The sequence below is a fragment of the Drosophila kikkawai genome, chromosome 2L, assembly GCF_030179895.1.
Source record: "Drosophila kikkawai strain 14028-0561.14 chromosome 2L, DkikHiC1v2, whole genome shotgun sequence".
NCBI classification, from domain to species: domain Eukaryota; kingdom Metazoa; phylum Arthropoda; class Insecta; order Diptera; family Drosophilidae; genus Drosophila; species Drosophila kikkawai.
The window spans coordinates 6730960-6755007 of NC_091728.1; the positions used below are offsets into that span (position 1 = coordinate 6730960).

Below are 24048 nucleotides of genomic sequence, written 5' to 3' on the forward strand. Positions count from 1 at the left end.
ATTTCGACCTGGCTCTTATTTGAATCCTGCGTCACAGCCTTGAACCCCTCACATTTGTTGACTCACTTAAACTTTGGGCACGCACATCCAACCGATGGCTAATCGGGCATTACTGCAAACACGTTATAGTGAGATACGCGACTTTTCGCAACGTGTACCAGCAAATAAACAAACTCTAATGTTCGGGGTCACTTTATCGATTGAACGAGGGTTGTCACAAAGTCCTCTCGGACTCTCCCCTATCCCTAGCCTCAGGCCCCATCCAATTATGGGGCAGGAGGAGCACAGTCACATTCCTGGCGTACCTTAATCGCAATCGCATTTGAATCCGAGATCTCCTGGGCTAATCCGTAGTTAGTTCGAGTATTAACTGCGATTTATGGCTGCTCCCTATGCGGATATCCTTCGCGGACAGGAGTTGATTTGATAAGCAAACACTAACAACTGCCAGGCCCGATATCCACAACAACGCGACGACCCAAGCAACCGCAACCCCAAGTAGACCGCCACCCCCTTCAGCCCGGAGAGCGGACGATACAGAGCCGAAGAGCCACGAGCAGCCGGCTGGCTGGGTCTCCAGTTACACCTGCTTTGACTTTGTGGGGTGGACCCGCCGAGCCATGGTTACTAGGCAGGGCCCAGTTGTTTGGGTTGCCCCTGGCAACCGGGCTTCGTGTCCATTCGCCGAGTTTCGCCTACTTGACACATGTCCTGGGAGAGCCCACTAAAATGGACGAGCCGGTCAGCAAAAAGCCAAGTGAAGGTGCGGCAGAAAATGGAGAGGAGGTGGAGGAGGAGGAGGAGGAGCCGCTGAGGGGCTTCCTAGACGAAGTTAACTGCCCGGAGCCGGGCATCATAGATCGCCGCATGATCGAAGCGGCCTATCTTGAGGAAGGCCAAAAGGGCGAGACGAGACGTCTTCACCAGCTGGAACCGGTGGTCTACGAACGCATTCGCACCATGCGCCTGGAGTTCAAGAGTAAGCATTGTGCAGCTCCCAAGAGTTTTTCAAACTTTTTCGCTTTGCAGACATCCTGCGGATTGACCATCTATGGATGATGCCCAATTTAACCACGCTTTGCTTGAACTGCAACAAGATCGAGGTCATCGAGCACCTAGCCATGCTAACTGCCCTCAGGGATCTCAATCTAAGCTTCAATTACATTACGCGAATCGAGAACCTAGAGACGCTGGTCAACCTGGAGAAGTTGTCACTCTTTAGCAATCGCATCCAAAAGATCGAGAACTTGCAGACTTTGGAAAAACTGGTCATCCTTAGCATTGGCAATAATCTAATCAACACTGTGGAGGGGGTAACGATCCCCAGGACTTTAATTTAAATTTATATATAATTTCTAATGGGTGTATTACATTGATTTAAACAGATCGAACGCCTACGCTTCGTGGGCAGCTTGAGAGTGCTCAATTTGGAGGGTAACCCCATTGCCAAAATGCCGGACTTCCCCTTGTCATCATATGTGACTGCCATCCTGCCACAGTTGAACTACTACGAATACGTGTTCATCAAGGCGGAGACGCGCGAAGAAGCCCAGAAGCGTTTTTAGTAATAATATCCCTCGAGTCTTGAATATTTCATAATAATTATATTTATACCTCCAGCCGCGAACTGCGCGAGATCGAGGACAAACAGGAGCGCGAGATCCAAGGGCTGGCCACAGAGGAACGGGAAATGGCCGAGGCGGAGCGTTTAGCCTCTAGCTTTGTGGAACACCTAGATGGTCATCAGCTGTACGAGTCCTTGTGGCGCGACGACAACAACGGGCGCATTCTGATGTTGGTAGGAACTCAAGCGCAGGAACTGGCCGAGGAGTACAGCAAGGATGTTCACGAGCTGACCCAGAAGATCTATCGCCTTGGTCTGGAGCACTTTGGCGAGCGGGATGATGAGATCCGGGATTTCAATGCCAATCTGTACGAGGGGCAGGAGGAACTACAGTCTCAGGGTCAAACACAAATCGAGGAGTTCCTCCAATACAAGGAGCGAACCTTCGATGAGATGCGGTTAAAGTGGCGCGATCTGGACCAACGCGATGACGATTTGGAAGAGCTGTCAGCTCAGTTGGATACGCTTACTGGCCAGTTTGAGGATGCCCTGAACGAGATGTGGCAGAGCCTAATGGCTCAGGAGCTTCATTTGCACGAGGCCGTTGAGGTGAGCTCTACGTTACCCCTTCGGTTCTATTAATACCTAGTTCCCTTTCTCAGGATTCCACGCTCAACTTTAAGCGCAAGATCTCCCAGCTTATGGCCAGCTTTGTGGAACAGGCCCAGGTGAGCTTCCAGCAGTTGCGCGATGTCTGTGGCCATTTTGCCGACAACATGACGGAGATTGTGTCCCAATACCTCGCCTCCAAGCTCCTGCGCGATGATCTGAGCACCATTCCCGATGAGTTGCGAAAGTGTATCGCTGATCGAGACGCACTTCTGCAGCTAGTGGAGGCCATGAGGGAATCTCACGCCTCGCGGGTGTACGAGCGGGAGGATCGCATGGCCAATCGCAGCAGGGAGTTCATTGACGATATGATCAAGAAGCTGAAAAAGTATGTCCCGCACAGCATTACACCTCACAGACTCTAATGAAACACTCTCTTCGCAGCAAAGAGGTGGACCGTCACCGAGCCAAGGTACTGGAGATCAATTCCTTCATGGAAATGATGACAGAGGCGCTGGCCAATCTGCCGCGGGAGACCAATAACTCGAAGAATGATTCCCTCTCGGATTAACAACAATTTTTAATAACGATTAAGTAATAAATGCAATGGGATTATCATCTACTCTACGAAACCCTTACTTTCCCTTCTTGAGGCCCTCGAGGTGGGCACACAGTCCCTGCTGAAAAAGGGGCGTGAGAACGTAGTCCACACACTCCTGCAGATCCCCGGAACGGTCGTTCAGGAGCCCCCGTACATCGGGCTCGCGACACATCCGTTTGGTTAATGTCCTGGCCACTGGGTTAGCCCTGTCGAAGGTACCAATAAAGGCGGCGCACTTGGCTAGCGCCTCCGTCTTGCTATCCGCCACCTCGTCGACGAGGCCCACCTCCAGGGCCTCCTCGGTGCGGAAGAGCTTACCTTGGTTCAGTGATCGCTCCACAATTCGGCGGGGCAGGACGCTCTGGTAAGACAGCATCATCCACTTGGAGATGACGAAGCTAAAGCGGGTGGCGTGGATGCCGATAAAGAGATCCGGGAGCATCACGCGGTACTCGCAGGCTGTGGCCAGAACGCAGCCAGCGGCAGGAGCATGACCCTGGGCGGAAGAATCACTTACAATCACCTAGATCGCTCGCGAAAAGTTAAACTCACATTAACGGCCGCCGCAGTGGGAAGACCGCAGAGATGCAAGGCGAGCCACAGGTCCTGGAACAAGGTCCAGAACTCCTTCAGGCGCTCCCTGTCCGGTTCCAGCAGTTCCTTGAGATCGAGGCCAGCGGAGAAAACCTTGTCATTACTCTGCAAAACATACATACGTAGATTAAACCCAAATAGCCTGCTCAATGCCAGATACTCACCGACGTCAGGATGAGGCCGCGACTTTTGTTGCTCTCGATTTGGTTGATGGACTCGATCAGGTCGTGCATTAGCTCCATGGTCAGCGTATTGACTGGCGCCAGGTTCATCGATAAGGTGGCAATGCCACTCTTATCATCCACCTCGATGGTAGTCAGCTTTGTAGTGCTCGACCCCACGTTCGCCAAGGATCGAAGGGATTGGGCTCCGCAAAGGATGGGTTTTATCCGCCCGAACGTGTCTATCAGCCTGTTACGCAACATTACTACGACTTTCAGTTTGGAGCAGCAATCACGCACTGAGCGGCAGGCATGAATTTAAACAAATTAACCTGTTTATCATATACAAAGTCGAGTTGCGAACCGAAGAAAAACAAAACACTCAAGCCCAAGCGATCGTCAGCTGATCAAGCTTTTCCAGGCGAAGTTTACACGGCAGCAGGAAATGGCGATCAGCAAACTTGTATCCTCTGAAACCATAAGCCCAAAAGAAAGTCACTTAAAGTTATTAAATATTAATTCATTAAATTTGAGAGATTTTCGGGATTTTTACGTGTTGCCCTTATTTATTAAAATTAGTTAATTTAATTATTAAATTAATTTTAATTGGGCAAAGTTGGAAAAACGACTGGTAATTATATCGGGAATTTAAAAATAATTAAGTTCATCAAAAAATAGTTAGTGGGATAACAATAATAATTTTAAACTTCTTAAATTAAATAAATGCATTTCTGATTAGCTTACTAAGTAAACGTAGAAATAATAAAATGATTATACAATTGCATAGAGACTCTGCTCTACTTCTTGCTCTTCTTCTTCAGGTTTTCAAGGTAGATGCCCATACCCTTCTGGACCTCAGGACGGCTGGCGAGGGCCACAAAGTCCTCCACATCCTTTTTGCGTATCTTCTCAAACTCCTTAATATTCTCCGCCCGGAACTGCAGCTTTGTCAGCGACCGAGCCAGAGGATTCACCTTGGTAAAGCTTCCAATAAAGGCAGCGCACTTCTCCAGCGCCTCCTCCTTGGTGTTGGCGATTTCATCGACCAGGCCTTCCGCCAGTGCCTCTTCCGTGGTAAACAGGCGACCTTGGGTAAGAGCACGCTCGGCAACGCGCTGAGGTAAGACATTAAGGAAGCCGGACATCAGCCATTTGGGCGCAATGATCCCCAGCTGGGTTTCGTTCAGTCCGATGAGGCGCTTTGGCAGCATCACCCGATACTCGCAGGCGGTGGCCAGCAGGCATCCTCCAGCAGGTGCGTGGCCCTGGGAAAACAAAGGATATCAGAGAAGGTTCTAAAGAATTTGTATTTACTAAAGGTTCAACTAACATTAATGGCGGCAGCCGTGGGCAAGCTGCTGCCGTACAGGGCAATCCAGGCGTTTTGCAGCTCGGTCCAAATGGTTCTAAGGCGCTCCTCGTCCGTATTGTACATTTCGAGGATGTCCAGACCGGCTGAAAACACATTGGAGCACGCCTGCAAAGAATATGTACCTAGTTACATAACCCAACGATTAAGTGACCGTCTTACGGAGGTTAAAATGAGTCCGCGACTCTTGTTGCTCTCAATTTCGCCGATGGACGATTGCAGGTCCACCAGCAACTGGACGTTTTGGCTGTTCACGGGTGGCCGGTTCAATGTGAGGGTGGCGATTCCGGTCTTGTCGTTGACCTCCACCGATGTCAGTTTGGTCGTGGTGCTCATCCACCTCTTTGGCCCTCCGCGGGCCACAAGTCTCAAGAGATTCGAGTGCAGCATTGTTCTTTGATATGTACGAAATATGACCTTTGTCCAGGTGCCGGCTACGTTGGGATAATGGATTTTAATCCAAATTATTACAATAATAGATAACACATTATACCTTTACCCATCTAGGAGTGTTTCCCAAACTCACCTTGGATATAATTTTTGCACTTTAAAATTTGTATCTGCGCCAGTTCAATTCGACTGATCCTCGATGGAAAATTTCCAGTCAATCGTTATCAACAATCGAGCAGGCGCAATTGTAAATATCGAATACAATCAATTTCAAAGATATGTATTAAATGAATTTTCAATTTGAGCGTGTGCCAGTATCGTTGTTGGTTTTAATAAAGTATATATAATACATTTTATAGAAATTACAAAATTTAAGGATTTATCCATCAAGTGAAGTTATTGCTTCTTGACCTTCTTCTTAAGACCTTCGAGGTATATACCCAGACCCTTTTGAAGCGCCGGCTGGCTAACAGTGAACAGGAACTTTTCCAGATCCTCCTTGCGTCCGTTTTTCAATTGCTGAAGATCGGCTGCCCGGAATTGCTGCTTGGTCAGCGATCGAGCCAGAGGATTGACCTTGGCAAAGGTGCCAATGAAGGCAGCGCACTTTTCAATGGCCTCCTCCTTGCTGTTGGCAGTCTCATCAATCAAACCCACCCTCAAGGCCTCTTCTGTGGTGAACATGCGTCCTTGATTCAGGGCTCGCTCTGCTTCTCGCTGTGGCAGGACACTCAGGAAGGCGGACATAAACCACTGCGGTGCAATCATACCCAGCTGGGTTTCATTTAGCCCAATTGTAAATTTTGGCACCATTACTCGGTACTCGCAGGACGTGGCCAATAGACATCCACCGGCGGGGGAGTGGCCCTATAAATACGAAAGGTGTTCAGAATGGATCTCTGGGTGTCCTTAAAAACCTACGTTGATGGCGGCTGCCGTCGGGACACTGCTGCCATAGAGTGCCAGCCATGTTTCCTGCAACTGCGACCAAAATGCACGACACCTGTCCATATCTGGCTTGTACATCTCCAGAATGTCCAGGCCAGCGGAGAATATTGTAGGACTGGACTGCAGGTAATATTCAAATGTTATTGGCATATTCAAATCCCTTTCGTCTTCAGATACTACTTACAGATGTCAAAATGAGGCCTCTGCTCTTGTTACCTTCGATTTCGTCAATGGAGGACTTTAGATCCTGCAGCAGCTCCAAGTTGAGGCCATTTACGGGTGGGCGGTTCATAGTGAGAATGGCGATCCCGGTCTTGTCGTTAACCTCCACCGTGGTCAGCTTATTGACGGTGGATATCAACCTTTTTGGGCCTCCGCTGGCCAAAAGTCTCGAGAGATTCGTATGCAGCATTGTTGTTATGTACGAAATATGAACTTTGCCCAGGTGCCGGCCAGTGGATGTTTGTCTAAAAATAAATAGATAAGAAAAAATACACGTTACAACATTTCCCTTGGCATTGTTCCAACATTTTTTCCTAACTAACCTTGGCTACAAGTTTAACGAAGGTATTTAACAAATATGGTTTCCTCGGAAGATGGCTCAAACTGATCTTTGTTGGTACACTTTTTGGCCAGTGTTATCAGCTATCGAATAGGCGGTGTGGTAACTATCGAATACAACCTGTTTCAAATTGCTTTTCGATGAGTAAAGGTAACATTTGAATTCTAATTGTCTTTTTCTGAGTAAAATTCTAAAATAAAGCTTCATTAAAGGTAAAACTTTTTATTTAACTTTGTTATAAAATCTTGAAATTATTGCTTCTTGGCCTTCTTTTTAAGGCCCTCGAGGTAAATGCCCAGACCCTTCTGAACGGCGGGCTGGTTAACAAAAAACAGGAACTTCTCCAGATCCTCTTTGCGCTCGTTCTCCAATTGCTGGAGGTCGGCAGCCCGGAATTGCTGCTTGGTCAGCGATCGAGCCAGAGGATTGACCTTGGCAAAGGTGCCAATGAAGGCAGCGCACTTTTCGATGGCCTCCTCCTTGCTGTTGGCAGTCTCATCAATCAGACCCACCTTCAAGGCCTCTTCTGTGCTAAACATGCGTCCTTGGTTGAGAGCTCGCTCTGCTTCTCGCTGCGGAAGAACACTCAGAAAGGCGGACATAAACCACTTGGGCGCCACAATACCCAGCTGGGTTTCGTTCAACCCAATTGTAAATTTTGGCAGCATGACTCTGTATTCGCAGGATGTGGCCAAGAGACATCCGCCGGCAGGTGAGTGGCCCTAGAAATACAAAATAAGTTAAAGAAGTATCTTTGATTGGCTTCTGGGTACGTACATTAATGGCGGCCGCCGTGGGCACACTGCTGCCGTAGAGGGCTAGCCACGTATCCTGCAACTGCGACCAGAAGGCACGAATCCGATCCTTATCCGGCTTGTACATCTCTAGAATGTCCAGGCCAGCGGAGAATATTGTGGGACTGGACTGGAGAGCAGAATTTGTAGTTAGCAACTTATAACCATTTCCAGTTATGTATGACTTACAGATGTCAGAATGAGGCCTCTGCTCTTGTTGCCTTCAATTTCATCAATGGAGGCCTTCAGATCCTGCAGAAGTTCCAAGTTGAGGCCGTTTACTGGTGGCCGGTTCATTGTGAGAGTGGCAATTCCTGTCTTGTCGTTGACCTCCACCGATGTCAGCTTTGTTCCAGTGGACATCAGACGGCTGGAGCCACTGCGGGTCACCAGGCTGAGGAGTTTTGAACGCAGCATTTTGATCTGAAATGTGCGAAAAATGTAAACAACTGCCAGTGACCTTTGGACTGGGGCCCGTTTCATCCTTAACTAGAGGTATTAACTCATAAAAACATAATTTAAGTTACTAATTTAAGTTATATAATTAAAATTACTGAATTTACTATCTTGAAGCTGAATAACTCACTAGATTCGACTGTTTAAACGACCAAACTTAAACACTGAAATCTTTGGAACTTGTTGCGCTGCTATCGAAGGGCAGGGAAGTAGTGATGGGGATCAAGTAGCCAGTGGCTTACCTCCAAAGTATATCCTCCTTTTGGTTTACAACTATATAAATATCCCAACTTATTTGATTACTAGTTCTAAATCTGTAGTAACTAGGAAGTGCCAACTAATTTCTTGATAATAATTTCTGTTAAATTAAAACTACTACTGCGCCCCCATGGCGATAGACAATAATGCTCCTTTTGGCGGCTATCGAATATCGGCTAATGTCACTTGACAGGCAGTGTTGGTCCCTCGGGTCATAAAATAGCTAAGTAGCTAATGAAATAAGGAGGAAACTTCAAAACTAAAGAAAATCACATTGTAAAATATTAAAAAATAACTTTTATTGTTACGTTTTATTTGACATTAGCCTCTATTTTTATTCGGCATTTGCCAATTGACAAAGTTAGATCTAGTGACAAAATAGCTAAATTGGCAACACTGTTGGCAGACGGAATGCAACTCTGAGTTTTGACGTTTACACGTCACATTCGGTGCCGACAGCGACTGCCATTCTTGCATTCGTGTACATTTTGATTCGGTGTTCGCCTCGACTACGCTCCAGCAACTTTCTCTACTAAAACTTAACTGAAAATGGGCTCAGGAAAGCAACAAAAAGTGCAATCTTCTGGATTCACCAAAGAGGAGGAGCTGCTCCTGCAGGATTTTAGCCGTAACGTGAGCACCAAGTCCTCGGCGCTGTTTTACGGCAATGCCTTCATCGTGTCCGCTGTGCCAATCTGTGAGTATAGTGACACGTTGATAGTTTCGGACCCTTGATGAATGAACATGGGGCTTTGCAGGGCTCTTCTGGCGCATCCACAACATGGACCTGTGGCCCAGCTCCATCCTGTTCGTGCTGGTGACTGCCGCTAGCACCTACTTGATGGCCACCGCCTACAAGAACATCAAGTTCCAGCTAAAGCACAAGATCGCCGGACGCAGGGAGGAGGCCGTTACCCGCGAGGTGAACCGTCAGGTGGGCGACGACAAGAAGGTGACCCGCAAGGAGAAGGACGAGCGCATTCTGTGGAAGAAGAACGAGGTGGCCGACTACGAGGCCACCACCTTCGCTATCTTCTACAACAACGCCATCTACCTGGCCGTGATTATCTTCATCAGCTTCTTCCTGCTGAAGAACTCCACGCCGTTCGTTAACTACATCTTTTCGGTGGGCATCGCCAGCGGCGCCCTGGCGCTCTTCTCCACCAGCGCCCAATCGAACTGAACAAACATCCCTTCATGACTTGCCATGTTCATGTACTCGTAATGTAAGGCCCTTTAAGAGATTCCCTTGGACAGCGGGCAAGAATTCCGTTCATCGGTCGTGTGTGGCACCGGTCCGTTCTTCATCCTCCAGTCCCATGCCGACCAGCATTTCCAGCAGCGCGAACATAGCAATTTTATAGTGTAAACACAAACTTGTTGTCTTTCTTGTAGAAAGCTGATCAACTTCCATACGCAGATGATTTAATAAATTGTAAAGTTAAATAATCGCTTTATTACTATCGAGGGATGTTTAAAAGCAGGGAATTTTCAGCACTAATTTTAAATGTAAATGCAGGTTGAGTTCGAGGTGGATCAACTCTCTCATACAGCCTCCAACAGCAGAGCGATGCCCTGACCACCTCCGATACAGGCAGATCCGATGCCGTACTTCAACTTCTTGCGCCTGGAATGAAGCGGGTAACACGCATATTGGTAAAAGATTTCAAGCTATCAAATCTATAGGAGAAAACTTACTGCAACTCATGCACCAAGTGTCCAGTGATGCGAGAGCCACTGGCGCCCAGGGGATGACCCAGAGCAATGGCTCCGCCATTGACATTAAGTTTCGAGGGATCTAGTTTCAGGGCATCGGCACAGGCCAGAGTCTGGGCAGCAAAGGCTTCGTTGATCTGGAAGGAAAATTGTTGAGATGTGCTAAAATTTATCGTTATATACAATTTGGTACCTCAATTAGATCAATATCCTCCAGTTTCTTGCCAGAAACCTTTAGGACATTCTGAATGGCAGGCACGGGACCAATGCCCATGATCTCTGGCTTCACGCCCACAAAAGAGAAGGCCACCAGCCGGGCAAGAGGCGTCAGGTTATACTCCTTGAGAGCTTCCTCAGAAGCCACAATCACAGCTGAAGCTCCGTCACAGATACCAGAGGCAGTTCCGGCCGTGACCACTCCGTTCTTCTTGAACAGAGAGGGCAGCTTGTTCAGACCCTCAATAGTGGTCTTGGGACGCGGATGCTCGTCCACCACGAAGTCTACCTCCTTGCCCTTGACCTTCAGCTTGATAGGGGTAATCTCGGCATTGAAGGCGCCCTCTTTCTGGCCCTTCTCCCAATTCTTTTGGGAGAGCAGCGAGAACTCGTCCACGCGCTCCCTAGAGATCTTGTATTGATCGGCCAGATTCTCGGCGGTTAGAGCCATGGGTAGCTTGCAATAGGTGTCGGTGAGTCCAGCCCACAGAGCGTCCTCAAGGTTATAGTTGGCTCCCAGAGTGGTGCCGAAACGGATGTTGCGGGCGATGAACGGGCTCTGGGACATGTTCTCCACTCCGCCGGTGAGCGCAATCTTGGCAGCGCCAACCAGAATGTCCTGTGCTCCGTTCACGATCGACTGGAAGCCCGAACCGCACAGGCGGTTGATGCCCAAGGCGGGTTTCTCGATGGGCACGCCGCAGTTAAGACCCACATGACGGGGAACGTAAATACCATCTGTGGAGGAAGACTGAGGGAAACAGAAGAATTTTAGAATATGTTTAATTTCACAGTTAACTTTAATATTATCTGTTTATTGTTATATTTTAATTATTTATTACATTTATTTTATTTAATAGTCTGTAAGCTTTTTATGTAAATATTTATCGAACTCACCGCAATCACATTACCCACGATGACGGTGTCCACTTGTTCTCCCTTTAGCCCGGCAGCATCCAGAGCAGCCTTTGCCGCCGTGGTTTGGAGTTGGGTCTGGTTAATGCCCTTCAAGGAGCCACCGAAAGTGCCAAAGGCCGTGCGCTTGGCAGCCACAATATAGATACCTTATATAGAACACAAATATACATAAATATAGAACATACATGTGTCTAATGTGCGTAGACAAGAGTGATAGCTAAAATAGCAATTAACTAAGGCGGACTCTTGTTTTCGATTCAACAGGTCCAAAGTGCAACCGGCTGAGCGCGGGGGATAGCATCAGATAAGACATCAACAAGTCCAAAGTTCAGACCCACTAGATACGATCATTTTGCATCTCAGCCGCAAGCATCCTTTAATACCCAGAAGGACGGGGAGTCACGATTATATACCTTTTGTAGCAGCAGACATTTTGCGGACTTATTCACTTCTTACTTATGGTAAAAATAAAATATATGTAGCTTAAGGCAAGCGAAAAGCGACTACTGCGGTGCTATAACTTTCGACTTCTGGTCGCGACTCGTTGCCGCCGCCGACATATTATTGGATGAAAGCTCTTTGGACTCTCGTTACCTCTTGCCGGCTGGCGTTGCTTTCGAAAGCTTCCACAGCAACGAAACAGACAAGCCCTCCCTCGCAGCAAACCTTCAGCTGTTGGATCCACAGAGAGAAAATAACCATAGCCCAAGTAAAACCACAATATTTTTTGTCAATCTACTTTTCTTTAAAAGGAAATCTTAAAATACCCAATATTCTGATTGCATGATTTCTTTTATAATTGAAGTATTAGTGCAAACGAGAAATAAGAACATGTAAAAATTATATTGAAGGTTCTTTCTTGAAAGTTTAGTGATCAAATAATTCTATTTATTAAAATCAATAAAAAGAATTAGAAGATAAGATAGCTGCCATTACTCCCTGAAAACTTAGCCCGTAGCAAGTTCCGTGCCAGATCTATTTCACCAGATTCGCAATCCAAATAAAACATACAATTATTTAGCTTATTGTGTATTTTTCAAGGGTTTTTCTAGAGTTAAGAATGCGAAAATGCTGATTTAGGAGTAGACTTTATGCTTGGGAACTAGGACACTTTGAGAGTGAAATACAAATATTGTTGTGGCCAATGGGAAATCGGGCTGTAATGCAGACGGCGTGACTTAAGTTCTGTTTTTATTTTAAAGTAATGGGTAATCTCTATATGTCTAGGGCGAGTTGGAGATGTCCATATTGTCCGATTTCTCGACGCTCACCGACTTGCGTGACTTTGAATCGGCGCTGGAGCGCGAGCTCTTCGCCTCAGTGTCCTCGGAGATGGATTTAAGTTTCCGTGTTTCCGCAGAGCGTGAGCGGTCGCGTCGTCGTGAGGATGAGGACTTGGATGTGGCGAGGGCCGAGTCCTTGCTGCGGCTGGACCGTGACTTGGTGCTGGTGACTACCGGCGGCGGCGATGGGGAACTGCGCTTGCTCCTGGAGCGGGGTGAACGTGAGGAGCGCTTCTCGCTGCGGTGTGATTTCTTGCTGCGCTCGCGGGATCGGGAACGCTTACCGTTTCCACTGGGTGCCACTGCGACTCCGTGGGACCGGGAGCGGCGGGAACGAGAGGGACTGCGACGATGACGGGACCTCGAGCGTTTGCCACGCGACCTGGAGGAGCGCGAGTGCTTGCCGCCGCGGGAACGTGATCTCCTAGAGCGCGAGGTGCTGCGACGATGGCGGGATCTCGACCGCTTGCTGCGGGATCGTGATGAGTGCTTACCGCGCGACCGTGAGCGGCGGGAACGGGATACGCTACGACGCTCCCTTGAGCCGGAGCGCCTGGAACGCCGTCTGGACGTTGAGCGGTGCGAGCGGGAGCGACTGGTACGACGTTCCCGAGAGCGCGAGCGAGAGCGGGACCTACGGCGCTTATCCTTGGCAAGCATTCCGATCACCGGGTCAATGGCTGCCGAGATCATACTCTGCGCCTCCTTCACAATAGTCATCGCCTCCTCAATCTCTGCTTGCGCGGCCTCATTCGACTTGGCCTCCGGTTTGGTAATCGAATAGGTTGAGTGGTAGACGCTCAGGTAGCCGCCCTTGAACTCTTGGCCCTGCATGCGCAGTGCGTGGATGATGCTGGTCTGTTCGCAGAACTCGATCATGCAGTACGTCTTGTTGTCCTTTTCGGCCCACCGAGCGTACTTCACCTCGCCGGCGCGCTGGAAGCAGTCCATCAGGTCGTCCAGGCGCCACTCGTTCTTTACATCGCACACTATGATGGTGCGTCGGATCTCCTCGATCTTGCGGGCGTCATAGAATGAGGGCAGAGCCGGGTACTCCGGGAGATTGAACTCCACGAGCTTCGGGTCATAGGTCTTGATGACCTGCTGCGGCAGCTGGCCCTCTATACGGTTGATCACCTCCGGCGGCAGCTTAGAATCGGGTTTTTGGAGACCAGGTACAATGGTGCCATTCTTGAGCATCTCCAGGGCGCGGTATTCCTCAGGAATGGCCAGCACAGGTATGACAATCAGGGCGCGGTCGATGAACACCGTGTTGGTCAGGTGCTGGGCTACCGGCACACTGTTGGTTTCCGTGTACTTCACATAGCAGATGCGCGACTGCACGGGGCAGGAGACATCCCGGATGGTGGGGTACAGGCGGATCTCCTCAATCTTGCCGATGTTTCCAAACAGCGTCTGCATCTGGTCCTTGGTGGCCTGCGGCGCAATGTTGGTCACCTGGATCACACGCGGGGTGTTGCCGCCAGCCATGATTGCTAGTTTCTCGGTGCGTCCTCGATTTAGATGGCGTTTTATTCGCAAAAGTGTTTAATTAACCTACGAGAGCCAAGCGAAAAAAACGAAGGGTTGCAATTCGCTGAGTACCGATTGCCGCACCGGGGCTGCGATTAATCGATGGCACGTGTGACGCATCTGTGCTAGAGGTGGTTCTCTAGCTTTATTCCGCTGGTTCTGTTTGTCTCCTAGCACTTAAGTCCCGCTATTTAACAAGGCCGATACAAACCTATATTTGTCAGAGTTTATAAAAGGCAAAATCTTATATAATAAAATAAGCTAGCTTTTAAAAGGAGAGTTATTGTCCTCTAGAAAATCCGTGCTCATCACTATTGAATATCGATATAAACCATTGCTGTCAGAAAAAAATGCCAACATCGTTGCATTTATCGCTTTTAGAGTCAGCTCTAACAACTGGCAAATACTAGCTCACGATCATAGGACTTTGCAAACACAATTTTTGAATAAGGACGAATAGCCAGGTAGTGACTCTCCTTGCCCCACGATGTCGGACAACCCCGCGCCCACGTCCTCGCCGACCAAGTCGAGCCTCAGCGACTTACGGCAATTTCGCATCAACAAAGGCGCCGCCTCCTCACCATATCCTGCGAAAACTGGTAACGTCAGAGCTTGCATACACAGGATATTCCGGCTCTAACTGCGGCTTCCTCCCCTTTCAGAGCGCGTGCCCGGCAAGAAGCGTATTTCGGTAATGGCCGACAGTGACAGCGACAGTGCCGACTGCCAGACTCCCAAGAAGACCAAGCTGGAGCTGACCGTCAAAGAGAAGGAGGAGCGGTACATGGCAGCTGCAAAAATTTCGCCACAGTACGACACGATGGTAAGTTTTATATTTCTTACAGTGCTGTGATCCGGCGTGAAAAAGGAAGCGGGTATGGAATCGGTTGCGGGGGCGGGAAGCGCGCGTCTTCTCCATCAGCATCTGGGTGCGTGTGTGTGTGCGTGTGGAACATGGCGATTGGATTCGGGACCCGGCATTGCGAACAGCTGTCTGTGGCCAGGGGCGTCGCTAACAGGGGTGTAAAGAAAGAACAACCCTCACGCACTGAACTTACCTACCTCAATTTTAAAACCGATTTAGTTGTCCGAAAATATTTTACAAACTAATTTGTTTGTAAATTATATATGTAAACAATATAATATATATCTTTGGTTATAATCTCTTATTGCCACAGGCAATTCAAGAGTCACTCTCCCGGACCAACTGGGATGTGGCCGCCTCTGTGCGGTACCTGCGCGAGAACTGCAAGCCCAAGATCCAAGGCGCCAATGGACCACTAGTTAAACCAAAGCTGAAGCCGAGCTCGAATGGGATCAGTGGCACTTCCCACGGCAGCTACTCTGATAACGACTACTCGGACGACGAGGATGTCAAGCAAGGCAAGGATCAAGTATACGACAGCGATGACAGCGACAGCGAGATGGCCAGCAAGATGACAGGACAGCGTAAGAAGGTGTTCCAGTTCATGAACGAGGCTACACTTCTAGAGTTGCAAAGTGTTAAGACACTTTCAGAAAAGAAGGCAACAGCTATCATTGAGCTGCGGCCCTTTGAGGACTGGGCCGGATTGCGAAAGAAGCTGGAGAGTAATAAGTTTTCAGGAGACCTGCTTAACTACGCCCAGGATCTGATCAACAAGCAAAATACCGTGGCCACCATTCTGAGCAAATGTAACAACATGGTGTCGCGCCTGGAGAAGGCCATCTCCACTGGTGCCGGCATTGTGGAGCAGCCCAAAATCCTCAGCAGCGGGTGAGTGCTGATTAGGAAGCTGCATTGTTTCTGATATCCTTACGCGGACAACTCTGTTGCAGTTTGCAATTAGCTGACTACCAGATCATTGGACTCAATTGGCTCACGGTGATGCACAGGCAGGAGATGAATGGCATTTTGGCCGACGAAATGGGTTTGGGTAAGACCATTCAGGTGATCGCATTCCTGGCTTACCTCAAGGAGAACAGTCTTAGCCAGGGGGCCCACCTAATTGTGGTGCCTTCTTCTACGCTCGATAACTGGGAGGCGGAGATCAGCCGCTGGTGTCCCAATCTGGTTGTGGAGAAGTATCACGGTTCGCAAGATGAGCGCCGAAGGATGCGGGCGCGCTATGCTAAAGACGGATTTTCAGGCTTCGATGTCCTGCTAACTACGTGAGTAAATCGCAGAGATTCCAGAGATTCCTGCCTGCAATTAATACCATTTAACTGGCAGTTATCACATTGTCGGCTCGACGCCCGAGGAAAGGAAAATGTTCCGCGTTTGCCGGCTAGACTATGTAATCTTCGATGAGGCACACATGCTCAAGAACATGACCACGCAACGGTATGCTAATCTCATCACCATCAATGCCCGGAGCCGCATCCTCCTCACTGGCACACCGCTGCAGAACAATCTGCTGGAGTTGATCTCTCTATTGTGCTTTGTGATGCCGAAGTTCTTTGCCAAAAGGATCGAGGACATCAAGACTTTGTTTGCCAAGGTGCGTCCCTGCCTTACTTTACGGAAAAGCAAACCGAATGGATTGATTTGATGTTGTTTCCATTGCAGAAAAGCAAAACCGATGGTGATCAAGAGGAGGTGTCACAGTTCCAGGAGACACAGATCCAGCGGGCAAAGCGCATAATGAAACCGTTTGTGCTCCGGCGCCTCAAGAAAGATGTCCTCAATAACCTGCCCAAGAAGCTAAGCCTCGTGGTAAGCAAGTCTAATCGAGAGCCTTGATGGCGAAGTCTTTAACTTGTATGGACTTACAGGAAAAAGTATCCATGAGCAACCAACAGAAGCAGTACTATCATGATCTGGTCGAGTATTATTCTAATAACAAGGGCGAGATCTGCAGCAGCAGCGATCGCGCCGCTATGACGATCATGATGGAGATGCGTCGCATTGCAAACCATCCACTTCTGATGCGTCATTATTTCACCGACGAGAATCTGCGCGAGTTCTCTAAGCGCCTGGCCAATTGCAGTTCCTACAAGAAAACCAATGAGCAGTATATCTTTGAGGAGTTGGCCATAATGTCGGACTTCCAAGTCTATCAGTTATGCCACAGATACGTTAGTATCCCCCATATACTTACATAAGATCGCTTGCTAATATTCTTCTCCCAACAGGAGTTGTTTGACGTTAAGATACCCGACCAGTTAATATGCGATTCCGGGAAATTCGAGTACTTGGATGAGCTTCTTCCAAGGTTGAAGGAAGAGGGTCACCGGGTGCTGCTCTTTAGCCAGTTCACCATGATGCTGGACATTGTGGAGGAGTATCTGCGGATAAGAAAGCACGGATTCTGTCGCCTCGATGGCTCGACGGCGGTAAAGGAGCGTCAGGACCTGATCACCGACTTTAATGTGGACGACAATATCTTCGTGTTCTTGCTCTCTACCAAGGCGGGCGGCGTAGGCATCAATCTGACTGCCGCCGACACCTGCATTATTCACGATATCGACTTCAATCCGTATAACGATAAGCAGGCTGAGGATCGTTGTCACCGCATGGGCCAGCAGCGTCCTGTGACCATTTACCGCCTCATATCCGAGAGCACCATTGAGGAGGGCATACTGATGTCCGCCGAAGAGAAGCTAAAGCTGGAGAAGGACATCACGTCCACCGAAAAGGGTGAGGTGCACGAACAGCGGTGCGTGGTCAAGCTGCTAACCACAGCCCTTGGACTGGACAAGGACCAGGAGGAGCAGCTCAACAATTCGCTAAGCAACTCCATAACCTCGCCCCAGAAATAGGCCTCGTCCAGGACCACACTTTCGTATTTATATTCTGGGCAAGCACTTCCTTCCGCTAACAGAAATCATGTTTGAACCTTTTTAGTTATTTTAGAAAACAATTGTATTTATCTTATCTTATATTTGTACTAAAGGATAGTTAGATATGGTCGGAGGTCTGCCCGCAATGGGCCATAAATATCTATTAAGGAAGTTTTTCCTCCGTTAAGACGACAGCTGTTTTTACTAGCAACCCAGCACATTTCCACAAAAAGCCAGACGGCTACAAAGTTTTCTGTTCCGTTGATTCATGTTTTCTGTTTTATGTAGTTTCCGTCTCTGTAAGAATGTTTTGTATCGAATTAACCACTTTGTTTATGTATAAGGATTAATTACATTTGTGTACGAAAATCGATCTGTCGATCTGTAGTGGTGGTGGGTCAGTTTGGAACACTCGACAACCCTTGCGGAGCGGAGTTGATCGCTCTTGCCATTTCCCACGAGTTTCATTTGTTTGTGTGCTGCAAAGAGAGGCAGCGCCGAGAGAGCTGCACTGTTTTGGAGAGCTTTCGGTTCGGCTGCCATCGCGACGTCGGTGGCGATTCATCACGTCTTTAGTCTTCAACTGATCGCTCGCGCCGATGATTTAATTTTTAAGTTAAAGCCTGCGCCCAGTGTAGTAGCCAGCAGCAGCAGCGTTACTCACATCCATACATACGTGCGAACCTACATACATACATAAATAGTGTCTAGCGTACATTGACAAATAGATATACCCCGCCTAACTACCGTGTCTCCACCAATATCCATGTAAATGTAACCGCCCAACTTGGGGGAAGCGAGTCGCAATCTATGTTCTATAATTAAGTGCGCAGTGTGTGCAGAATCCAATCCACAATCCCTTCTATTCGGAATCGGAATAGGAATCCGCTTGCCATTATGTGATTCATGCCGAGAGTACATAAGTTTTCCCCCCGAAGAATTCTTGCTTGAGGCAAGCCGAATTCTATTTAAAAATAGACAAACTGTTTGCCAGCGGAAATCATATTGCCGCCGCAGCCACTAAAATGCTAAATAAATCGGGCCAATAATATGAAATAGACTCTTGTTCGGTTTTTTTTGTTATTTTCTTTGAGCTGTTTTGTTGTTTTCTAGCGGAAACGGAAGGAACGCCAACTGCATATATGCTACGTCTATGGCTGTAGGTGTAGGTGTATCCATTGTATACAGTCATCCCTCTCCCAGCGGGCTGTCATATACTAAAAATATAGATGCGGCACATGTGAGCAGTTTTTGGCAATTGCCAAAGAATACGGCGCACAAGTCGGGCAAAAACAAAACGGCGCGTGCAGGCAAAACATGAAAAACTGTACATATAAACATATAAGCAAGAATTAATAATAATAATCCCCTGTATGTGTGTAGTGACCCGTATGTGTACCTGTGAGTAATCCGACCAAGAACTATATAGCGAGCGATCTGCATGAAAGGAGAGCAAATCACGCAGAAAGAAACGAACGAAAATAACGCGAACAAAACACAAAAATAAAACAAAAACAATACGGAGAACTCTGTAACTGTAACAATTGACGAGCACAACGAGCCGAGAACGAGCAGCACAAAGCAACAAACCGAAAATAGACGACATCCACGGTGCGTATACTTAACGGAGCCACCCGCTCACCCCCACGACTCAACGCGACCTCTCGCTCGCACCCAGCAGCGGCAGCAACAACACCACCAATTGTGATCACTGAGCGTGTGTGCGAGCGCCACTGTATCCGCATCTGTATCTGTATCTGTATCTGAAGAGCCGCTGCCATCCAAAAGCGGCAGGAAGGCAGAAAGGAAGGAATATCGGAATTGCCGCCGCTTCAAAATATTAATTAAAAACGCTTCGGCACTGCTTATGGCTCGACTTGGCGCGCATGCCAAGAATGATTAAACGAGACACGAAAGAGCGTATCTACGAAGTAGATAAATATCTTTATACGAACAACTGAGCTGCAGCACCACCAACAATCGAATCGACGAAAACAAACGCAACGCATCGCACAAACAAATCCATCTATCTATATACACTCTATTGTGAGAGATAGATAAACAAAAGCTCAAGCAGAAACAGCAGCAACGAAACAATTTGGAGAACACAACACTTTTGCACCAAAAGGTGAGTGTATATGGATGATTCACCTAGCCAGGCCCAGCTTATTCCGTACAAAAATCTGTTTGCTAATCTGCCCTGAAAGTATCAAAATGAGAGTAATTAACGAGGCAAGTTCAAATAGTTGTGGAAAGAGTCACCTACTGGGAGGGCTGCCTAAGACGAACTCATAATAAGATCGAGATTAAAGTGCTATGAGCTGAGTTTAAATTTTAATCATAGCTTATTGTTTATATATCTTATTATTTGCCTTTATAAAATCTTTGTTCCATGGTGTTTTTTGGTTTTAACACCATTTCATAAAATTAAAAAAGTAATTAAACAGAATTTTTACTTAGTGAGTTCCGACTGTAGTTTATTGTGTGTATCTTCCGCTGCCACTTGCTCCGGACTCCTTGTGGGCCGCTAAATAAGAATTACTCGGGGGCTGATGTCATGCTCGGAGACGAAGTGCTCTAGCCCCAAACCAGATGCAACTCCTACGCTCGTCCATTGGAGCCGGTTGCTCGAAGAGATCCGATCAAGTAGTTGAGCTCCGCTCTCTCGGCTTGGGTAAACAGTTTTTGCGTATCTCTACTTGATGTATGAGTAGGTGAACATGTTTTGGGCTTGGCTCAGGGCTGAAGCTTTGGCTTCCCATAACTAATTTCAATTCGATTTCCAGACCCAGCAATCTGCACAAAGGGAGCACACATCCCTGACATCGTATTAAGGAGGCAATTCAACTCGATAAAGAAAGGAAAGAAAGGAAATCAACTATTGTGATATGTACAAATTTACTCAAATACTGAAGCCGCAAATTTAGACGTTTATTCCACGGAATCCCAGTTTGTATAACGATTATCCGGAGGTAATCTACCAAAGATTAGGCTTTCATCTTCAATTAAGTTTAGCTAAACAGAGCAGAAACTGCACCTCGAGAACCAAGACCATGGCCGAGAAAGTCGAGCACGCCCAGGCCAGCCTGATCGGGCAGCAGAACGATCCCCGCAAGGTGCGAAAGTCACCCGAATTTCAGCCTGTTATTCCCGGCGTTATCTCCAGGGAACGCAGCTTTGTGCGCACATCGAATCAACAGGTGAGTTGCCGCCTTCCATATGGGATGAGATATCCATATCAAAAAGTAACCATATTTTCGTCTGCGGTTTCAGAATATCAACAAGCGCCGCAGTCTGGCGTTTAATGTTCCTGGCAATCAGACGGGACAGATGAGGGGCAAGCCAGCCATGGATATATACAGACCGCCCAGTAAGTTATTTTCTTAGTCGCTCATTATACCTTTTCCTCTCTGCTTGGTTGCTTGGCGGGGATTAGTGCAATTAAAAGAAGCCTTTGAAAACGATCAAACTTTCGTGGTGATAATTAATTTGTCACAGAACCAAGTGACATAAACCTATCGGTTTCACTCTTGGATGGATGCATCTTGATCAGGAAGGTGAACTTACTAAATTAAATGCACAAGGTTCTTTTGTAGAAACTAAATTTACAAATCTGTGATATAGACATACTTTTAAATTGAATCGTTATTGGAATCCGTTTCCATCGCAAAGTCTTCTCCGATATTAGTTCTAAAGCTTCGCTTTCAGTCAGCTTTTGACCAGCTCAGCTTTGGTTTTCTGCTCTTTCAGCCGCAAGCCTATCAGTTCCATAGATTACTTACTGAGACCATATCTTTCTTTTGATTCTTTTCATATCTCTGTCTCATACACTGTACATTCCACCCCTACACACAACGTTGTCCTGCCCCCCATCATCACATTAAACCCTTGGGTATCCCGATCCCCACACCCAAATATGTACCTATATAACACCCTATCTCAGATGTACGTGGAGAGCTGGCTGCTCCAGTTGGTGGCGGCGGTGGTGGTGCCAGTGGGGCGAACGGTGCTGCCGTTTGCACCGCCAACAAGCTTAACGTCAATGCCCAGGAGTTCACAATGACCAGCAGCTCCGGGGCACCGGCCGAAGCACTCAGCAATCGGTAATGCAAAGTCTTTTAATGCCATCGTTTACCCCTCTTCCCGTCTTTTTGCAGAGCTAAACTACAGTCTACAACATTCTTCCAGTTCGTCGCTGATCTTCCCGCCCACCAATGGTCCCGGTGTGGCTCCGGCGCTGGGTCAGTACGGCAACGTGAATCGCCGCCAGGCCGGTCTCTCGCTAGGCAACATGCCGGGGCTGAAGGCCAGCCATCATCGCTCGATCTTGGTGACGCATCCAATCAGTCCCAGCGCCCTGGCCGGTCAGCTGCCGCTCATGAACTCGCCCTCCAGCGGCAATATACTGCATGTGAGCTGAGGGTCCACATAACATAAATATTAGTTCATTTTGTTTATGAGCATTTTCCTTGTGCATTCCAGACAACAAACCGTGTGAAGTTTGCTCCTGAGCCCAGGGGTCACAAGGTCACCCACAACCAGTTTGGTCAGCTCAACCACAACTACGGACAGCCTTATCAGTCGCACATGAATGGCATCGAAGTGGATCCCTACATGAATGGAAATTCGCTGCAACGATCCAAGTCTTTGTCGTCGGCGGATGCTCTCACCCGGGGCATGGCCGGATTGGGATTGGGCTTGGGAAACGAGGTGGCCGATATTGGACAGTTCACGCCCGAGATCCAGGCGCTGATTGACACGGCTTTGGAGGACCCTAATAAGCTGAATTCGCGCTGTCTGATGGAGCTGACCTCGCAGTTCATTAAACGGGCGGTGGAGAGTCGTCGTTTCGCCCTGCCCATCTCGCGTCTGTGCTTGAACATCATCGCCCGTGAGCAGAAAGAGACATTCTTGGAGGCGCTACTCAACACATGCCGTCAGTGGTATCAGGAGCGTGAGAAGGTAAGTTTATTATATGGGGTAGGGTATAACAAAAGCCTTAATATTTCCCTTATTTAAATGCCCGTAGCTGCTATTTGCCATCCAAGGCATGAAGTCGCCCTCTCGTGTTCGGTTTACCGCCTTCATGGCCTTTCTCACGGAGATGTTTTGCCAGCTGAAGCGGCGCCAGCTTCAGTTGCGGACTCACAACGAGGGCACACCCCCACCCCTGGTTTTGCTCAGTCTGCTATCCAAGTGCTGTGAGGATTGCGTACGTGCACCCATAAGGTCGCTCTCAGAGGTGGGAATCTATTTCGAACTTTACTAGGTTCAGAAATATTGTAATTCTTTTTCGTTTTTTAGATTGAGTGTCTGTTCTATGTGCTCACCTGCATCGGCCAGGACATGGAGCAGCAACTACCCCAGCAGCTGGAACTACTAATGGGTCTCGTTCGCGATGCCTTCCTCAATGCCGGAGATTCGGCAGCGCCCATCCGGCGAACTCTTCTCCAGCTAATTGAGCTGAAGGCCTCCCACTGGCAGCTGCCCGGCAATACCGTTCTCTACTACACCCACACCAACAACTGAAGTACGGGAATGGGACTAGAACCGCATGTGGTGGACCAAGACGGAGGTTGAGTTTCGGGCACTGTGCAATTATGAAGGCACCATCGATTGCCATTTCTGTTGTCGCATTGCATTTAGGCCTGCAATCCTTCTGTTCTATTTATCTTATCTTACTCTTACCTAGGCTTAAGCAATATTTATTTTGGCACCAGCAATAGAGAGAAACTAACCCGAGACTTGCACAATACACACCAAGCCCAGTACCAAATGAGATCGTCCGATTCGCTTCGGTATCTTCGGACTCTGCGATAGTCTAAGGCTCAACTTTTATGTGAACCCATATATATTTATGTGTAATAAATCACAGCTAGTCAAAAATGAGCCAAACGGTTTTTCTTTCCAATAACTAGATTAAAAACTCTTCAAAGTCTATGTCTTTTTCGATGAAGAGGGAAAGCTAACTTCGGGGAGCCGAGGTCTAAATTAGGCTTTCTACAATTTTTAAATTTGTTGTTGGCTTGATTATTAATTAATTAGGACTTAAATAGCAAATCGCAATATATATGACTGACTATTGGCGATCACTAGTTTTTAAGGCAATATTATGCTCTAAAAAGATTTGAAATATGCAAATATGCAAATTCTTTAAATATTTATACCCTTGCAGGGTATTATAATTTCAGTCAGAAGTTTGCAACGCAGTGAAGGAGACGTTTCCGACCCTATAAAGTATATATATTCTTGATCAGCATTAACAGGGGAATCTTTCTAGATATTTCAGGAATAAATCGATTTTTTGGCCATTT

The 24048-nt window shown here is 47.7% G+C and overlaps 10 protein-coding genes across 14 annotated transcripts; 4 read left to right on the forward strand and 6 right to left on the reverse strand.

Moving 5' to 3' along the window:
- Window positions 1-729: 729 nt before the first annotated feature.
- TbCMF46 lies at window positions 730-2744 on the forward strand. The gene is made up of 6 exons (XM_017177290.2): window positions 730-979; window positions 1030-1313; window positions 1386-1564; window positions 1621-2173; window positions 2227-2561; window positions 2618-2744. The coding sequence occupies exons 1-6, from the start codon at window positions 730-732 to the stop codon at window positions 2742-2744; spliced, it is 1728 nt and encodes a 575-aa protein (XP_017032779.1).
- On the reverse strand, window positions 2729-3939 carry LOC108082023 (enoyl-CoA delta isomerase 1, mitochondrial). Its single transcript, XM_017177291.3, has 3 exons — window positions 3533-3939; window positions 3327-3473; window positions 2729-3270 (listed from the first exon to the last, which is right to left on the reverse strand). The coding sequence occupies exons 1-3, from the start codon at window positions 3791-3793 to the stop codon at window positions 2809-2811; spliced, it is 870 nt and encodes a 289-aa protein (XP_017032780.1). The 5' UTR covers window positions 3794-3939; the 3' UTR covers window positions 2729-2808.
- Window positions 3940-4075: 136 nt separating this feature from the next.
- LOC108082026 (enoyl-CoA delta isomerase 1, mitochondrial) lies at window positions 4076-5516 on the reverse strand. Its single transcript, XM_017177294.3, has 4 exons — window positions 5425-5516; window positions 5061-5332; window positions 4860-5006; window positions 4076-4794 (listed from the first exon to the last, which is right to left on the reverse strand). Exons 2-4 carry the CDS (start codon window positions 5286-5288, stop codon window positions 4327-4329), a joined length of 843 nt encoding a protein of 280 aa, XP_017032783.1. The 5' UTR covers window positions 5289-5332; window positions 5425-5516; the 3' UTR covers window positions 4076-4326.
- An 81-nt stretch (window positions 5517-5597) lies between these two features.
- LOC108082028 (enoyl-CoA delta isomerase 1, mitochondrial-like) lies at window positions 5598-6937 on the reverse strand. Its single transcript, XM_017177298.3, has 4 exons — window positions 6782-6937; window positions 6421-6703; window positions 6210-6356; window positions 5598-6155 (listed from the first exon to the last, which is right to left on the reverse strand). The coding sequence occupies exons 2-4, from the start codon at window positions 6646-6648 to the stop codon at window positions 5685-5687; spliced, it is 846 nt and encodes a 281-aa protein (XP_017032787.1). The 5' UTR covers window positions 6649-6703; window positions 6782-6937; the 3' UTR covers window positions 5598-5684.
- Window positions 6938-7000: 63 nt separating this feature from the next.
- Window positions 7001-8466, reverse strand: LOC108082027 (enoyl-CoA delta isomerase 1, mitochondrial). Of its 2 annotated transcripts, none has more exons than XM_017177295.2 (4): window positions 8291-8466; window positions 7782-8015; window positions 7576-7722; window positions 7001-7520 (listed from the first exon to the last, which is right to left on the reverse strand). In XM_017177295.2, the coding sequence occupies exons 2-4, from the start codon at window positions 8007-8009 to the stop codon at window positions 7050-7052; spliced, it is 846 nt and encodes a 281-aa protein (XP_017032784.1). In that variant the 5' UTR covers window positions 8010-8015; window positions 8291-8466; the 3' UTR covers window positions 7001-7049. The 2 variants fall into 2 exon arrangements, with proteins under 2 accessions (XP_017032784.1, XP_017032785.1); XM_017177296.3 differs by having other exon boundaries at window positions 8179-8303.
- Window positions 8467-8724: 258 nt separating this feature from the next.
- Window positions 8725-9755, forward strand: LOC108082029 (translocon-associated protein subunit gamma). Its single transcript, XM_017177299.2, has 2 exons — window positions 8725-9003; window positions 9065-9755. The coding sequence occupies exons 1-2, from the start codon at window positions 8856-8858 to the stop codon at window positions 9487-9489; spliced, it is 573 nt and encodes a 190-aa protein (XP_017032788.1). The 5' UTR covers window positions 8725-8855; the 3' UTR covers window positions 9490-9755.
- yip2 (yippee interacting protein 2) lies at window positions 9731-11720 on the reverse strand. The gene is made up of 5 exons (XM_017177292.3): window positions 11570-11720; window positions 11136-11302; window positions 10216-10989; window positions 10005-10159; window positions 9731-9933 (listed from the first exon to the last, which is right to left on the reverse strand). Exons 1-5 carry the CDS (start codon window positions 11586-11588, stop codon window positions 9852-9854), a joined length of 1197 nt encoding a protein of 398 aa, XP_017032781.1. The 5' UTR covers window positions 11589-11720; the 3' UTR covers window positions 9731-9851.
- Window positions 11721-12169: 449 nt separating this feature from the next.
- Window positions 12170-14045, reverse strand: Srp54 (splicing regulatory protein 54). The gene has a single exon (XM_017177304.3). It carries the CDS (start codon window positions 13928-13930, stop codon window positions 12380-12382), a length of 1551 nt encoding a protein of 516 aa, XP_017032793.2. The 5' UTR covers window positions 13931-14045; the 3' UTR covers window positions 12170-12379.
- Window positions 14046-14337: 292 nt separating this feature from the next.
- Window positions 14338-17921, forward strand: Etl1 (SWI/SNF-related, matrix-associated actin-dependent regulator of chromatin, subfamily a, containing DEAD/H box 1). Its single transcript, XM_017177303.3, has 8 exons — window positions 14338-14571; window positions 14635-14795; window positions 15151-15728; window positions 15791-16123; window positions 16185-16452; window positions 16521-16667; window positions 16727-17029; window positions 17087-17921. Exons 1-8 carry the CDS (start codon window positions 14460-14462, stop codon window positions 17711-17713), a joined length of 2529 nt encoding a protein of 842 aa, XP_017032792.1. The 5' UTR covers window positions 14338-14459; the 3' UTR covers window positions 17714-17921.
- Window positions 17922-19720: 1799 nt separating this feature from the next.
- On the forward strand, window positions 19721-23623 carry LOC108082036 (CBP80/20-dependent translation initiation factor). Of its 4 annotated transcripts, XM_017177305.3 has the most exons (8): window positions 19721-19862; window positions 20521-20934; window positions 21008-21104; window positions 21678-21837; window positions 21923-22145; window positions 22217-22696; window positions 22764-22976; window positions 23039-23623. In XM_017177305.3, exons 2-8 carry the CDS (start codon window positions 20788-20790, stop codon window positions 23261-23263), a joined length of 1545 nt encoding a protein of 514 aa, XP_017032794.1. In that variant the 5' UTR covers window positions 19721-19862; window positions 20521-20787; the 3' UTR covers window positions 23264-23623. The 4 variants fall into 4 exon arrangements, with proteins under 4 accessions (XP_017032794.1, XP_017032795.1, XP_070139312.1 ...); XM_017177306.3 differs by lacking the exon at window positions 21678-21837 and having other exon boundaries at window positions 21892-22145; XM_070283211.1 differs by lacking the exons at window positions 19721-19862; window positions 20521-20934; window positions 21008-21104 and adding an exon at window positions 21144-21291.
- Window positions 23624-24048: the final 425 nt, after the last annotated feature.

Bases quoted from the DNA above. Each gene is read 5' to 3' on its own strand.
- LOC108082028 (XM_017177298.3), bottom strand. From the start codon at position 6,648: ATGCTGCATACGAATCTCTCGAGACTTTTGGCCAGCGGAGGCCCAAAA. The intron at 6,357-6,420 runs GTAAGTAGTATC...TATTACCTGCAG, and splicing joins GAGGCCTCATTTTGACATCT to TCCAGTCCTACAATATTCTC. The intron at 6,156-6,209 runs GTAGGTTTTTAA...TCGTATTTATAG, and splicing joins CGACGGCAGCCGCCATCAAC to GGCCACTCCCCCGCCGGTGG.
- LOC108082027 (XM_017177295.2), bottom strand. From the start codon at position 8,009: ATGCTGCGTTCAAAACTCCTCAGCCTGGTGACCCGCAGTGGCTCCAGC. The intron at 7,723-7,781 runs GTAAGTCATACA...TCTGCTCTCCAG, and splicing joins GAGGCCTCATTCTGACATCT to TCCAGTCCCACAATATTCTC. The intron at 7,521-7,575 runs GTACGTACCCAG...TTGTATTTCTAG, and splicing joins CCACGGCGGCCGCCATTAAT to GGCCACTCACCTGCCGGCGG.
- Etl1 (XM_017177303.3), top strand. From the start codon at position 14,460: ATGTCGGACAACCCCGCGCCCACGTCCTCGCCGACCAAGTCGAGCCTC. The intron at 16,124-16,184 runs GTGAGTAAATCG...TTTAACTGGCAG, and splicing joins TTCGATGTCCTGCTAACTAC to TTATCACATTGTCGGCTCGA. The intron at 16,668-16,726 runs GTAAGCAAGTCT...ATGGACTTACAG, and splicing joins CCAAGAAGCTAAGCCTCGTG to GAAAAAGTATCCATGAGCAA.
- LOC108082023 (XM_017177291.3), bottom strand. From the start codon at position 3,793: ATGTTGCGTAACAGGCTGATAGACACGTTCGGGCGGATAAAACCCATC. The intron at 3,474-3,532 runs GTGAGTATCTGG...TATGTTTTGCAG, and splicing joins GCGGCCTCATCCTGACGTCG to AGTAATGACAAGGTTTTCTC. The intron at 3,271-3,326 runs GTGAGTTTAACT...TCTTCCGCCCAG, and splicing joins CCACTGCGGCGGCCGTTAAT to GGTCATGCTCCTGCCGCTGG.
- Srp54 (XM_017177304.3), bottom strand. From the start codon at position 13,930: ATGGCTGGCGGCAACACCCCGCGTGTGATCCAGGTGACCAACATTGCG.
- TbCMF46 (XM_017177290.2), top strand. From the start codon at position 730: ATGGACGAGCCGGTCAGCAAAAAGCCAAGTGAAGGTGCGGCAGAAAAT. The intron at 2,174-2,226 runs GTGAGCTCTACG...TCCCTTTCTCAG, and splicing joins ATTTGCACGAGGCCGTTGAG to GATTCCACGCTCAACTTTAA. The intron at 2,562-2,617 runs GTATGTCCCGCA...CTCTCTTCGCAG, and splicing joins ATGATCAAGAAGCTGAAAAA to CAAAGAGGTGGACCGTCACC.
- LOC108082036 (XM_017177305.3), top strand. From the start codon at position 20,788: ATGGCCGAGAAAGTCGAGCACGCCCAGGCCAGCCTGATCGGGCAGCAG. The intron at 20,935-21,007 runs GTGAGTTGCCGC...CTGCGGTTTCAG, and splicing joins TGCGCACATCGAATCAACAG to AATATCAACAAGCGCCGCAG. The intron at 21,838-21,922 runs GTAATGCAAAGT...ACATTCTTCCAG, and splicing joins GCCGAAGCACTCAGCAATCG to TTCGTCGCTGATCTTCCCGC.
- LOC108082026 (XM_017177294.3), bottom strand. From the start codon at position 5,288: ATGCTGCACTCGAATCTCTTGAGACTTGTGGCCCGCGGAGGGCCAAAG. The intron at 5,007-5,060 runs GTAAGACGGTCA...TATTCTTTGCAG, and splicing joins GCGGACTCATTTTAACCTCC to GCGTGCTCCAATGTGTTTTC. The intron at 4,795-4,859 runs GTTAGTTGAACC...TTGTTTTCCCAG, and splicing joins CCACGGCTGCCGCCATTAAT to GGCCACGCACCTGCTGGAGG.
- yip2 (XM_017177292.3), bottom strand. The intron at 10,990-11,135 runs GTGAGTTCGATA...TGTTTCCCTCAG, and splicing joins TCGTGGGTAATGTGATTGCG to TCTTCCTCCACAGATGGTAT. The intron at 10,160-10,215 runs GTACCAAATTGT...TTTTCCTTCCAG, and splicing joins AGGATATTGATCTAATTGAG to ATCAACGAAGCCTTTGCTGC.
- LOC108082029 (XM_017177299.2), top strand. From the start codon at position 8,856: ATGGGCTCAGGAAAGCAACAAAAAGTGCAATCTTCTGGATTCACCAAA. The intron at 9,004-9,064 runs GTGAGTATAGTG...GGGGCTTTGCAG, and splicing joins CGTGTCCGCTGTGCCAATCT to GGCTCTTCTGGCGCATCCAC.